At 52.0% G+C, this 13518-nt stretch overlaps 1 protein-coding gene across 1 annotated transcript in view; it reads right to left on the reverse strand.

The window, feature by feature from the left end:
- Positions 1-2636: 2636 nt before the first annotated feature.
- Positions 2637-13518, reverse strand: part of LOC128335308 (Krueppel-like factor 5) — a 28994-nt gene continuing 18112 nt past the window's right edge. Inside the window, exons 3-4 of the mRNA XM_053273328.1 lie at positions 13239-13298; positions 2637-7055 (exon numbers count right to left, since the gene is read on the reverse strand). Coding sequence (XP_053129303.1) covers positions 6877-7055; positions 13239-13298 — 239 coding nt within the window. The 3' untranslated portion in view covers positions 2637-6876. The remainder of the gene's footprint in view (positions 7056-13238; positions 13299-13518) is intronic.

The following is a 13518-nucleotide window of genomic DNA, read 5'->3' on the forward strand; positions in this document are numbered from 1 at the left end:
CAGTGTCTGTTCAGGCCGGGTGTTCTTTTTTTTTTCCTGCCAGAAGAGGGTGCTGTGGGATTCACACATGCAGAAGTGTGCCCTGGGGAAAAAGAGTCTGGCGTTTTCTAGGGAGATTTACAGCCACTTTATTGTTTTATTTTATTTATTCTATATACCACCCTCTATAAAATCTCAGGGCGGTTTGCAATTTAAACAAACGGCAACTAAAACCTAAACATCATATAAAACAGATTGAAGTGACCTTAAATTACAGAACTTTGAAGCATCATAAACGAAAAACCGGATGAATCCCCTCTGCGGCTGCCGGAAGGAAAGTGGTTTGTGTGTCCCTCAGTCAGGAACTGGGTTGCCTTGGGGTTCAGCTCTGACCCCCTTGGTCGCCAATGGCGCTGACACTGAGAAGAGCATTTGTTGCTGCTGCCGCCATGGGTCATCACCACTGCCCAGGAGACCAGGGCCCAATTAGAAGGTTTCTCGGGCACGTAAGGCAGGGGCCATAGCATTAAACGAAGCGAGGTAGATTTCTGCTGCACCGGACTGCTGCGATCCGACCAAATCCCCCTGCAAGCAAGAACTGCAATCCAAGCTTTGCGAAGGGCACCAGGAAGTAATGCAGAGAGCAAAGCCAGCTTCAACTGATTGCCAAGGCCTTGGCTGCAACAGACACTGCACTGGTCGGTTTTGAGACGTTTTTAAAATAGAATTGTAGAAATGCGCTCAGAATGGAAGCGGTGCGCTGTTTGTTTTGTGTGTTTAGAAACGGAGTGATCTTCTTTGGCCTTTTGATGAGAAACCCCAGGTTTGGGATGCCTCTGCCTTTCCCCAGAATTCCGCTCTCGGTAGGTCCTCTGGTTAGAGCCGCCTGACAAACGACCTGCTCTGTCTGCCTTTAATCACATCAAGGCTGTAATTAAAGAGCAAATGAAGAGGGTAATTGAGTGCAGCAAGACCGCAAACCCCATCAAACTGGGTGGCTCCACCCACAGGAGTCAGGGTGCCGGCCCCGGCTGGAAATAACCACAGCTTGGGTGGGGGGCAGTGCCTCTGGGGTGCCCTTGGCAGGCTGGGAAATAGCCTCCTGCTGATTAATTTGGCCCCCTGGGAGGCAGCTCAGGTTGCTCCTCTCCCTTGCTGCCTGCAGGCTGGCTATTCATCAGGTGCACAGCTCTACCTGGTGAATGGCTGTTGAGCAGGGTGGGAAAGAGGGGCAACATCCTATCCAAGCTGCCGGGAAGCAGGGGCAGCCTCCGAAGTTCTTGAGGCCTCCTGTTCTGTTCATGGAGTGCTTCGAATTCTTCTCTCAGACCACTAAGTGCTAGTTAACTTAGTCGCTTTCTACAAAGGGATAATTCTCTACTTTCACTCTCATTGTCACTTCATCTAGGAAATGTTGGAGGGGTGGGAGAGTCAGTTGCTGTTCAGAGCTTGGGGAGGGCCCACGATATTCCTCCTGCTTTAAACTGGCTTATTTCCCAGCACAAAAGTGTCCACATTTGTCATATGCAGCTGTTAATTCAATTGCTTGCAGATTTAAAATGGCCCGTTGAGAAGTCCTGAGCGGAATGAGGTGGTTGGATGGGTCCCCAACTGTCAGGGGATGTTTCTGCATGTCAAAAATGTGTAGGGCAGGGGTCCTCAACAACTTTGGGTCCCCAGATGATGTTGGACTACAACTCCCATCACCCCTTGCTACAGTGAACAGAGGATGATGGGAGTTGTAGTCCAACATCATCTGGGGACCCAAAGTTGTCGAGAACAGCAAGTACCTCCCTGAAAGAGCAGGGAATGGTGTTGTTGACCCGTGGTACTATCAGTCAAGTTTTTAATTGGTTCAAAGGTTTGTGGAAAACATGTTTGGAAAGTCGCTTCTGGCTGCAGTCCAAAGCCCTGAGAGCCAGCAGTGCCGGAGGAGCGGGATGGCCGGCTCTGCGGGGCAGACATGGGGGGCACACTGAGCCCCTCCCTTCCCATACCCTGGAAGATGCACAGACGGACTCTTGGGGCACTGATGATACACAGTGGTTTATTTCCGTTTCTTTTTCTGTATATCTAAAAGCTGTACAGGTGGAGTTTAAACTCCTGCAGAGACCCAGAGGGTGAGACACTGGCCATGTCATGTTTATTTTTTTATGTTTATTTTTCAAGGAGGGAGAGGAGATACTCATTCTTGCAAACCCTTCTCCCTAGATACAGAGGGGCGTGGGGCCTTTCCCCCCTGGTCCTGGGTTAGCAGGGTCAGCGGGGTGCTGGGCTGAAGATGGGGCAGTGAATGGGGTGAGGGGTGCGCAGCCTGATCTGGAGAGTCACAGAGCTCTGTGCTGGGCACCAGGGAAACTCCACTGCTCTCCATTCTGCCCGAGGAGTTCTGTGAAATTTGCAAGCTTGCAATAACCTCAGCTGGGTCAATATAACACATTGATTTACCCACTTCGCATTTTCTGTTCACATTCCAGAAACATTAGGGCCTGCTGCAGCCTATGCAATAAGTCCTGCATTTCTTGACCCCTCAAGGGAGAAAGGCACCTAGACAGTAAAATCGGTCTGAAAGCTTTCAGTTGTGGTAAATTGGTGGTGGTTGGGGGTGCTGCTGCTGTAGGAATGGGATTTGGGTCTTTTGAAGGATGAATATCACCTCCTGTCAACACCAAGATTTTATTACAAAACATGAGGAAAATTACACATATATTAAAAGAAGCAGATACAAACCTTGCCCGCACCAGAGGTTCCATTCTGTGTTCATATAACACACACAAACACACATATATAAAGGAAAACATCATTCTTTAAGGCAGGGGGCTCCCAACTTTGCCTTTCCAGATGGTGTTGGACTACACCAACACTAGCTCTTGCAGGGGGTGATGGGAGTTGTAGTCCAGCAACATCTGGGAACCCAGAGTTGGGAACTCTGGCTTTAACATTTGCATATAACATTCTGTACAGCGGACTCTCCTATATACAGAGAGGTCCCCACTACTTTGGGGGGACGCAGAAGCCGCCACAGGAGCATTGTTGAACCCTCAGTGTGTTGTTCTCTACAAAATGGGTCTGGGAAGAGGATAAGCGTTTAGGAATGAGCCTGGAGCCCCAAATGTCGCTCCACAACTGGCAGCCTGCAGGGAAAGAGGTTTAGTGTGGCTGGGCAGAGAAAGACACAACCGTTTGGCTTGGCAGCTGCTCGCACAAGGCAGGCTTTTGCCTCTGAGTAGAGTGTCTGCGTGTGCAGATTTCAAAAGAGCACCAAGAAGACCCTGTTGGCTCAGAGTGACCCCGTCCCCAGCCAGAATCTTGTTTCAATAGGGGCGGCCAGCCTACCCACACTTCCAAGCAAGGCGTGGAGGTTGTGGCCGCCTCTTCCTTCCTGGTGTGACCTGCTGCCCAACCACCATGGCAGGTATTCAGAAGTGGACTGCCGGAGAACTTCCACTGCACTTCTGCACTGCCTATCCCAAATCTTGGTTGCAGGAATGCAAATTCTGCCCCAGAACAGGATTCCAGCAACGGGCTTTGAATCGCTGGCACTTTCCCATTGGGCTGCATGCATGTTTGGGAGCCCTTTTTTGCCACAGGTTGCCAAAACCAAAACCAAAGCCCAAGCCTGAACGGGGTCTCAAAGTAAGGAAATGCTCTCCTGATGTTGGCTATGACTGCAAAGTTTGAAAAGGTGCTTTTAAGAAAGCATCTATTCTCAAGGTTCCCCGGGAGACAGCAATGTGTTAAATCCAAGAGCCCCCATCCGGGCTTTCCCCACTCACCGTTCTGGAGTGTGAGGACCCTGACCTGGGAGGTGACCTTTTCCAGCCAGCTCTTTTCCAGGGAATTGCCACTTTCCAGTGTCCTTCCCACCCAGCCTTGGGTAAGAGAAAGCAAAGGACTGGTTGGCAACCCTTGGAGAGAGAGGAGCTGCCTTATACTGAGTCAGCCCCTTGGTCTATCTAGCTCAGTGTTGTCTACCCACACTGGCAGCAGCTTCTCCAAGGTTGCAGGCTGGAGTCTCTCCCAGCCCTATCTTGGAGATGCTGCCAGGGAGGGAATTTGGAACCTTCTGCATGCAGGTGCTCTTCCCAGAGTGGCCCCATCTTCTAATAGCTCACACAGTCTCCCATTCAAATGCAAACCAGGGTGAACCCTGTTTAGCAAAGGGGAAATCCGTGCTTGCTACCACAAGACCAGATCGCTTCCTTCCCTTTCATGGTAAAGTGTGTATATAGTGGGGATGGGCAAGCCGAGACCTCTGGGCCAGGGTGGCCTTCCCACTTCTGCATGTTCTCATTGCAGCTATGGGGCAGAGGACTAATCAACAGGGCAGGCAGCACACTCAAAAACTGGCCCTGTGGCTGGAAATGGCTTTGGCAGAGAGGGAGATGCTGAAAGGCATCATCTCAGACTGGCAATGGTCAACCCCTCCTGTTTTCTGCCAAAGACCACCACAGGGCTCTGTGGTCGCCAGGAGTCGACACCAACTCAACGGCACACCTTTACCTTTTTCTTTATCTCCCAAGAATAGCTTCAGTCCCAGTTGGCAATTCTATTGCTAGAGGAGATTCCAGCTCAGAGTAGGAAGTTAAACCAAGGTGGTGGCAAGAAATGGGGAAAGCGGACTGGTTTGCACAAACTCAGTACTGGCCAAAGAAACTCTTGGAATGCAAGACTTAAACATGTATCAAAGAAGACGTCAATGTGGTGGAGAGGCTGGAATGAAAAAGAGCAGCCACAGAGCTCTTGTGGGGATTAATCAGGGCGATTAGTCCTTTCCTCCCCATCCTATGGGGTTACCAAAAATTGCCCCCCCCCCAAGTTCTAACTGACCTGGGAGGGAAGCTGTTATTGGCCATAACATTAAAAATTAGCACGTCACAAATAGATACTTCACACCTGTGTTCCCTGAAACACGGCTTCCCAGATGCGGTTGGTTTATTTATTTTAGCATATTTTTAGCATGACTACAACTCCCATAACACCCAGCCAAAGCCCATTGCTGCTGGGGATTATGGGAGTTGTAGTCAACACCATCTGAGAATCCCTGTTACAGGGAGCACTGCTTTCACACTTTCCCCTCCTGCCACCAAGTAAACCCTTGACGTCTGAGAGGACCCATAACTGGGAATGTAAAAACCCACACAACCCTCCAGCCAGGACAACCCAATATTTCTAGAAGCGGATTGAGCAGCACTTGCTTGAGAGGTTCTTTTCAGCTAAGAGACTGGGAACTGGAGGTAACTCACAGGGCCTGGCAGCTGAGAAGAGGTCCCCGGCAGACCATTGGATGGCTCTTAGGTGATGCTCAAACTCTGGGCGAGTATTTCTATATGTACTAAGCAAACAGCATCCAAAAGGGAGCAAGACCCACTGCCTGGGCTGTACTATCTGGCCCAGAAGTGGAGAGACCTAAGCATACCCTGCCCAAGTTCCCACAGGTGAAAATGGTGTCCCAACCCTTCCTGACAGATACAATGAAGGCACAGAGGGAAATGGATTGCAGCCAAAGACACAGGCCCTGCTGGGCTCCCCAGATTCATGGGGTTAGAGCAAGGGCATTGTGTTATGGATGCTCGCACCTGGCTGGGCCTCCCAAGGTGAAGGGGCATGAGCCAACCATGCGCACCTTTGTTTTGGCTACAGTTATGACGATTCCTGCTGGCTGATTTAAAGACACAGCTGGGGCAGCTACCCCTTGTCAAAATCCAAATCAAAGTTCTAGTTCGTCCAGGGCAAGCCCAAGCCCAAGCTTGCCCAGGCTCAGATGGGGGGCCCAACCCCCTAGCCGGCATCACTAGATCCTGGATCAGTTCGTCAAGAGTAGAAATCCATGGAGACATCTGCATGGGGAGTCCTTGTTACTTGTGTGATGGACAAGCATCCTTGCTGCCCTTCCACTTGTACTGATGGCCCACCTGTTTCTGTAATGCCTCTGGACAGAACACCAGCTACGTTTCCATCACCTCCTCGGCAAGGTCAGCAGCAGGTCTTCCGAGGCCATCTGTGAAGTAGTGGGGAAACCAGTCCCACACTAGCAACTAAGAGGGACCGGGACTTGTTTCCAAGATGGCTTTTAGCGTTTGGCAAAATCCACATCAGGCCACTGCAAAAGAGCAGTCCATTGCGAGAGAAGGTTTCTTCTGCTCATGTCAAGAGGGCAGATTCTCAGTGCATTCTGGGAGACCAAGGGGTGCACAGGGTTTGGGGATCAATGCTAGAAATTTCCCTGGTGTGTATGTTGCTTTTTCCTTCTCCATCCAAACTGGTTCTCATGGAGAGATGAGAATCCAAGGCTGCAATGCAGGCACCTTCAGGAATACCCGACAAAGGACGTGAAGTAATGCCACCTCTTTCCGTCCACGTGGAAAGTCTGATGGGTCACACAAGGAGCTGCCTGTGGGGGTGTCTTGCTGAGCCAGATCATGGCTACTGGTGTGCCCCATTCGCTGACTTGAACCAGCCTGATCTTTCAAGCCCTTAGAAGTTCCAAGGGATTCTGGGAACCCCCAAGTGGTCACAGAACAAAAGTCCAGCCAGTGGCCATACATCCCAGGGTTGCAATTCTGCAGCCACAAGCCCGGTTATTCCCAAGGAGATGCAGGATGCCAGGGAAGCCCAAGAGTTTGCAAGCAGCAGGAGCCCCACCTCCTGGGCATCAGTGGTCCATGTTCTGGAGAGCAAGCAGCAGCTCCCGGTGGTATAAAGGAGGGGTCCCAACCCCCTAACCCACGTATCTTTCCCAGATGCGGCTTCATCTCTATCTCAGGTCTGTATTCAGACTGCTTGAGGTGTCAGCAAAGCCAAGGCTGATGGCAGACCTGTGGCCATTTTGATCACGGTGCAGCTAGGGGGTGACTATGTACAGAGGGACGCCCCCGGCCGGAGGAAGAAGCACCTTCAGTTCTGATGCCTCTTCATGTGCAGGGCCAGGTGGTCGGAACGGGAGAAGCAGCGCCCGCACGCCACGCACTTGAAAGGCTTGGCCCCCGTGTGCTTGCGGTAGTGCCGGGTCAATTCGTCGGAGCGGGCGAAGCGCCAGTCACAGCCCTCCCACGTGCACTTGTAGGGCTTCTCCCCTAGGAGAGACGGGGAGAGAGCTGTTAGAGCATCCACACGGGTAGGCAGGCAACCCCACCCCCCGCCATACTTCTCCCAGGGTGGATTCAGACATCGTCAGGACAGTGAAATAGTAGGGAAAGAAAACCTCTCCTGTTAGGAAAGGAACGGTTGTGCCGTGGAGTCGGTGTCGACTCCTGGCGACCACAGAGCCCTGTGGTTTTCTTAGTAGAATACAGGAGGGGTTGACCATTGCCATCTCCCGCACAGTATGAGATGAGATGATGCCTATCAGCATCTTCCTATATCGCTGCTGCCCGATATAGGTGTTTCCCATAGTCTGGGAAACATACCAGCAGGGATTCAAACCGGCAATCTCTTGCTCCCTGGGCAAGTTACTGAGCTTGAATTGTCTACACCAGGCCTGCTCAACTTAGGCCCCCCAGCTGTTTTTGGACTACAACTCCCATAACCCCCCCCCGCCACAGTGGCCAATAAAGGTAGAGTGTGCCATCAAATCAATGTCGACTCCTGGCAACCACAGAGCCCTGTGGTTGTCTTTGGTAGAATACAGGAAGGGTTTACCATTGCCATCTCCTGCACAATATAAGATGATGCCTTTCAGCACCTACCTATATTGCTGCTGCCCAATATAGGAGTTTCCCATATTCTGGGGAACACACCAGCAGGGATTCGAACCAACAGCCTCCTGCTCTCTAGGCAAGTTGCTTTCTCGCTGACCCATTAGGTGGCACTCTCCTGTTAGAATGACTGCTTATTCTTCTAACAGCTCAGGACAACAGAATGTTGGAGATAAAGCTTCCAATTGCATCAACTCTTAGTGCTTGCAACCCTACTGACCACTAGGAGCATTAGCGGTAGAGAAGCTAATAAGGGAACCCCTTCTCTGACCATGTTTTTTCTATTCTGATTCCCCTTTGTTAGACTGATATTCTCAGGTTTCATTCTCTCACCTGGGAGACAGACTTCCTCCTCCTTTCTCTCTAGGCCCAAGGCTTATCTCTCTCTGTGATGTATTTCCCAAATAAACTACTTTACTTAGAACTTTAACTCCGTGTCGCCAGAGAATATTAATTAGCAGGGCTCTCCTTACTTCTGCTGCAGGTGTGGTGCTGGTGGTAATCTCCCCTCGGAGCTTTAACACAGAAATCATGGATGGACAGCAACGCATAACTCAGCAGCATGGATTTTTAAACTGCTGCATTCTGGATCTAAGAAGCGGTCAGGCTGAGACAGGGATAGCAATTGGGAGCAAGAGGCAAGTACCATATTTACCCGAACACAAGGCAACTCTGCATTTAAGATGAGCCCCTTTAAAAACAGAAGTTAAATATAGGTATCCTGGGAGTTATTCACACATGGCTTCATGCTGTGGGGTAAATGTTGAGCGAAGCCACTTTGAATTACTTTGAATGACTTGCAGCATTGTGGGAAGCAGCCCCTCCCATCTGCTCTCGGGTTTTGTTTTGAAACTAGTTCACATGGCATGCTTCTGTGTTTTTCTTCTAGCCAATCAGGGCGGGGGGGGGGGGCGCGGTGCGATGCGATTTCTAAAGCCTATACCTGCATTTCTAAAGAGAGTATCCTCTTCTCATGCTAATGATTCTACATTAGTGCTCTCTCCCTATTTGCTCCGGCATTTTCAGAATAAGTCGCTTAAAACCAGCATTTTAAAAACCCGGAAATACACCGAGATAAGCTAGTATTCGGAAGACAAAGCCTGATTTGTGTGTGGAGTGCTTCCAAGGATCTCGAAGGGACTTCAGGGTAGGTTTGGTTGGTGTGTGAATGCACACACTCTCTTCCGGAGGAGATTCAGGGTAACAGCCCTGTCTATAAAAGCTTCCAAAAAAAAGTAGAGGGAGAAGGCAGGGAACATCTGCCTTCCTCGAAATAAGTCTCTGTTAACTTCCACCAGATCTCATCAGGCACTCCTTTCCAATCCTTTCTGCCTGAAGGGCCAAGAACATTTCTGGAAAGAATAAGGTTGGCAGTCAAAGGGCGGCATAGAGATAGATAGATAGATGGATGGATGGATGGATGGATGGATGAAGGAAGGAAGGAAGGAAGGACGGAAGGAAGGCGGGCAGGCAGGCAGGCAGGCGGGCAGGCTGTCGGGTCCTATGCCATCCCATTTGGTGCTGACAAAGCAGCAGCTTAACTCAGAGGGGAAGAGCTCTTTGCTACACTCCATGGCAAGAGCAACGAGAGCAGAGCAGCCTTGCCATGCCCAGCAGCAGCAGCAGCAGCAGCAGCCCAGAGCTGTTGTGTGGTCTGCCTGCTTGGGTGTGGCTTTCCTAGCAACACTTGAACAAGCAGGCAGCATTCACAAAAGTGCCGACTCCCTGACCCCAAATATTTGCAGATCGTCTGGTGGTTCTACCCAAAAGGGAGGCCGTGGCTGGGAAAGGGCCCTGGCTGCTGAGCAGGCTGCATTCCATCTCTCTCTTCCAAAGAACTGGACCAAATCTTTCTAGTTGTTCCTAATGGCTGCCACTTGCATCTCCCCAACCACCATGCAAGGGAAGCCCACCCACACCCAGCTCCATCCATGCACCCTCCATGCACCCTCCATGCTGACCCAGTGCTGCTGTATTTATTCACACTTTGCCTTTTCAACCCACCCTCCCCTCCAGGACGGTTCTCCCCTTTGATCCTCACAAGAGCTGGGCTGAGAAATGCCGGACTCGCCCGCAGTCACCCAGGGAGGACATGGTTGAGGGCCAGACTAGCCATGAAATGCACGCTCACAAGTCCATCTCTTTTTGAGAACTACTGTGGCAGCAGATCTGGATCAGGGGGGATTTCACCCTTTCCCCCCACACTGTTATTCTGATGAGGATCACCCCCCCCCCAAATGCTAGTGGAGCTGAGAGGGAAACTGCTATGTGCACAAACAGAGTGTTTTACTTGATCCTTCAAGGGGGGAGATTTGCACTCAGGGTTTTCCATTCCAAGCCAGGGACCATGCCCCACCCCACACAGGCTCCACCTAGCACAGTGGATGTGCAATCCCCACGAATGGGTGTTCCTCCTTAGAACATGGGTGCGATGTTCCCCCTCAGAAACATTGCCTGCCACCTGTCGGACAGGCCCGTGTGGAACGGCACGTTCACACACACACACACACACACACACACACACACACACACACACACACACGTACAGCCAGGCAGGTGCAAAGCAAGTCTCTGCCCGGATCCGACCAGAACAAGGAAGCACACCTTGGCCTTGAGTAGGGAAGCTGGAGTTTTACAACTCCATTAAAGCGGAATTCCAGCTCGATTTATGACCCACCTGTTGAGCACTTTACAGCCCCCTCAGGATCACAGCGGCTGGTGAAGAGCTGCCTCTGCGGGTTATTTTTTGGTGTCAAGACAAAGGCGAGCTTTGCCTCACTCAGCTGGTGCCATTGTCCCGGGGAGGGTCACTCTCTCCACTCCAAACAATGGCCACGCTGCTTTCCAGGATGGAAACCAAGCCCTTGCCATTGTCCCCTGGAATGGCTCCTTCTCCCAGGGCAACACGGCAGGGCAGCCACAGACAATGGGGCCAACTGCCGTCCCAGGCTCCAGTGGCAGCAGAGTTATGCGTTTCATCTCGCAAGGCCACTGGAGCAAGAGACGGGACCTCCTGGAGATGAAGGATGATGCCGGCACTTAGAACAACGGAGCCAGTAGGGACGGACCGTCTGGTCCAGCTCCTTGCAGAGGGGAAGGAAAGCCCAGGAAAGGGCCCCCCGGTGGCTCTTGCGGGAGGGGAGGGGAGGGGAGGGATCGGTCAAGGCCCCCTGGCAGCAGCCCTCTCTCAGGGCAAGCCCCCAGGTTCTTGGTGCCAACCCCCAGCCGAGAAGTGCAGAGCTCTGGATATAACTTGAGATGCACAGGCTGATCATTCACCAGGACGGGAAAGAATTCGGAATGGGGGAGAGAGAGAGAGAGAGAGAGAGAGAGAGAGAGAGAGAGAGAGAGAGAGCAAAGTAAGGCAAGGCAAAGGCTTGCCCGCTTGCTCCTCCCCCCACCCCGTGCCCCTCACTCCCCCTCCAGGGAGGAGAGCACATGAGCAAACAGGGGCCAGCAAGTCAGTCATGTGAGTGGCCTCCAAGAACTGGTGTCCTAGACAACTGCCTAGGTCTGCCTACTGGACGGGCCGGCTCTGTTCGTGGAGCCACCAAGAGGGCTGCTGCCTGCCACAGGATCTGCTTGCACAGAGGCCCACCTCACCCTTCAGGAACCAAGGATCCCCCCTCCAGGCCCTTACCCAAGGACCTGCCACCTGGTGGCTAGCGGGGCTGATCTCTCTGCAGATCAGGAAGCGAAGGAGGAGGACATGGGCAGGTTGCTGAGCTCCAGAACGCAGGAGGGGCTCTCAAGACGCCTCTCAGCCCAGTGGGCACAAAGCCAAGCCAGAGCAGCCATTCCTGGGCTGTGGTGTGTTGTTGAAGAGAAAAGCAAACCCAAGGCCATTCTTAATTGGGCACGGTGAAGTGCAAGGCTGCTATAAACCGGATTTATGAGGGAACAAAGAAGCCAGAACTCGGCTGGCATCTGATAAAGAGCCAGAGCAAAACCAGCTGGCCAAGGGAGCTGTGCCATTCTTTGGAGAGGAACGCTTCCGGACTTGGAACATGGCTGGGCCATGGGACAGTTCTCAGGCTGGGGCCCAGGACCTTGACAGCAGGGCTGCCTGCCGACAGCAAGAGACCTGCCATACCATGGAGCTGTTGAGTTTTCAGACCCACACACCATCACCTCTGCAGGCCACTGTCTCCTGCGTCCATTGAGAAAAGACCAGAGAGGCCCCAGTTGACCAGCCTTCCTTCCTTCCTTCCTTCCTTCCTTCCTTCCTTCCTTCCTTCCTTCCTCTCACAGAATCAACAGCGACCTTCCTCTTTTATCTATCTATATCTATAGACTCAAAGGGATTTGCTCCTCGCACCTGCTTCTGGTTTGGACGGCCCAGAGAAAGACAAGGACGCCACACCTGCTCAACGGCATCAGAGAGGCAGGCTGGTCTTGGCCCTGCCTGGATCAGGCCTGCTTGGCCCCCACGCTGGGGATTCAGCAGGCAGCTGTGGGCAGAACAAAGGCTGCCAGGCAGTAGCGGCTGGTCCTCGCGGTTGGTCCTTCCCCCGGCTAGGGGGGCAACCAAGGTGGCAGCCGCGGTTGCTCCTCTCTCTCCTGCCCCGCCTGAGAGCCGTGTTGCCTGCAGGCTGGTGGCCGTGCATCAGGTAGAGCTCAGCTGCGCAGTGAACCATGCAGCTCTACCTGATGAATGCCCAGTCTGCAGGCAGTGCAGGAGAGACAGGAGCAACCTGAGCTGCCTCCTTGGTTGCCCCCGCTGGCTCGCTAAGACCAGCCGCTACTGATGCCAGGACCCCTTTTGAATGTCTGCAGGAGTGAAGTAACCATCAAACAACTTTAGCTACCTGCACTCTGGCTGCCTCACTGACTCGTTCATGGCACTTATCGGCCAGAGCTTCCTGGTCTTCTGCTGCCTCCACCCCGTGGAACACCACAGTTCTGCGCGGGGACAAGAGCCCTTGCACAGAGATGCCACTCCTTCGCATGTATAATGGTCAAAACATTTCACACACACAATTCTTCCCACAGCCCTGCTAGGTAGGCCACGATTTCTGCCCCCGCATTGTGTGTGTGGAGCTTAGAGGCTTCTTTTAGGCTCCTCCTCAAGGAAGGTTGTGCCGTCAAGTTGGTGCTGACTCCTGGCATCCATAGAGCCCTGTGGTTTTCTTGGCAGAAGACAGGAAGGGTTTCCCATTGCAGCCCTGGGTTAAGGCTCTAAACGAGGTGTGGGTAACCCAGGCTATCTAGCTGTTGTTGGGACTACAACTCCCATCATCCCCAGCCACAATTTACTGAGTTGTAGTCAAACAAGAGTTGGACAGCCAAGGTTGCCTACCCCTGCTTTAAACTGTAGAACAATAACTGACCAAAGAATCATTGGAAGGTATCAACTAAGACACAATTTTTGATATTAAGAATGTTTTGGAAATTGCAGGGAGGGGTGTTTTTAGGAACCATGCAAGATCCCCCCCCAAAAAAACCCCATACATTTCCCTTTTGGAGACTTTGATTTGGGGGGGGGGACCATTACATTTTGTGGAGCAAGGTTTTCCTTAAAAGCAGATTTTCACCCGATAGTAACCCTAAGCATCCACGTACCTGTGTGAGTCCTCTGATGTGCCTTCAGGTGTGAACTTTTGGTGTAAACCTTTGTGCAACCTGTGCGAAGACAAAAGGATGAAGCTCTCAGATACAAAGTGATTCCTTCTAGCACAGGTAAATACACCAAGTCGGAGGTGAGTGATAATCAAGGGAAAGACTCTTGGTTGACCTAACCAATTCTGCATTCCAGAGTTCCTAGACAACAAGCCTGCAACTTCTATGTCAGCGGGGCCGATCCTGCTCTCAGTCAGCATAAAAGGCAGCCTTTTCCAGCTGC

This window comes from Hemicordylus capensis, chromosome 11 (genome assembly GCF_027244095.1).
Source record: "Hemicordylus capensis ecotype Gifberg chromosome 11, rHemCap1.1.pri, whole genome shotgun sequence".
In the NCBI taxonomy this organism is placed as follows: Eukaryota; Metazoa; Chordata; class Lepidosauria; order Squamata; family Cordylidae; genus Hemicordylus; species Hemicordylus capensis.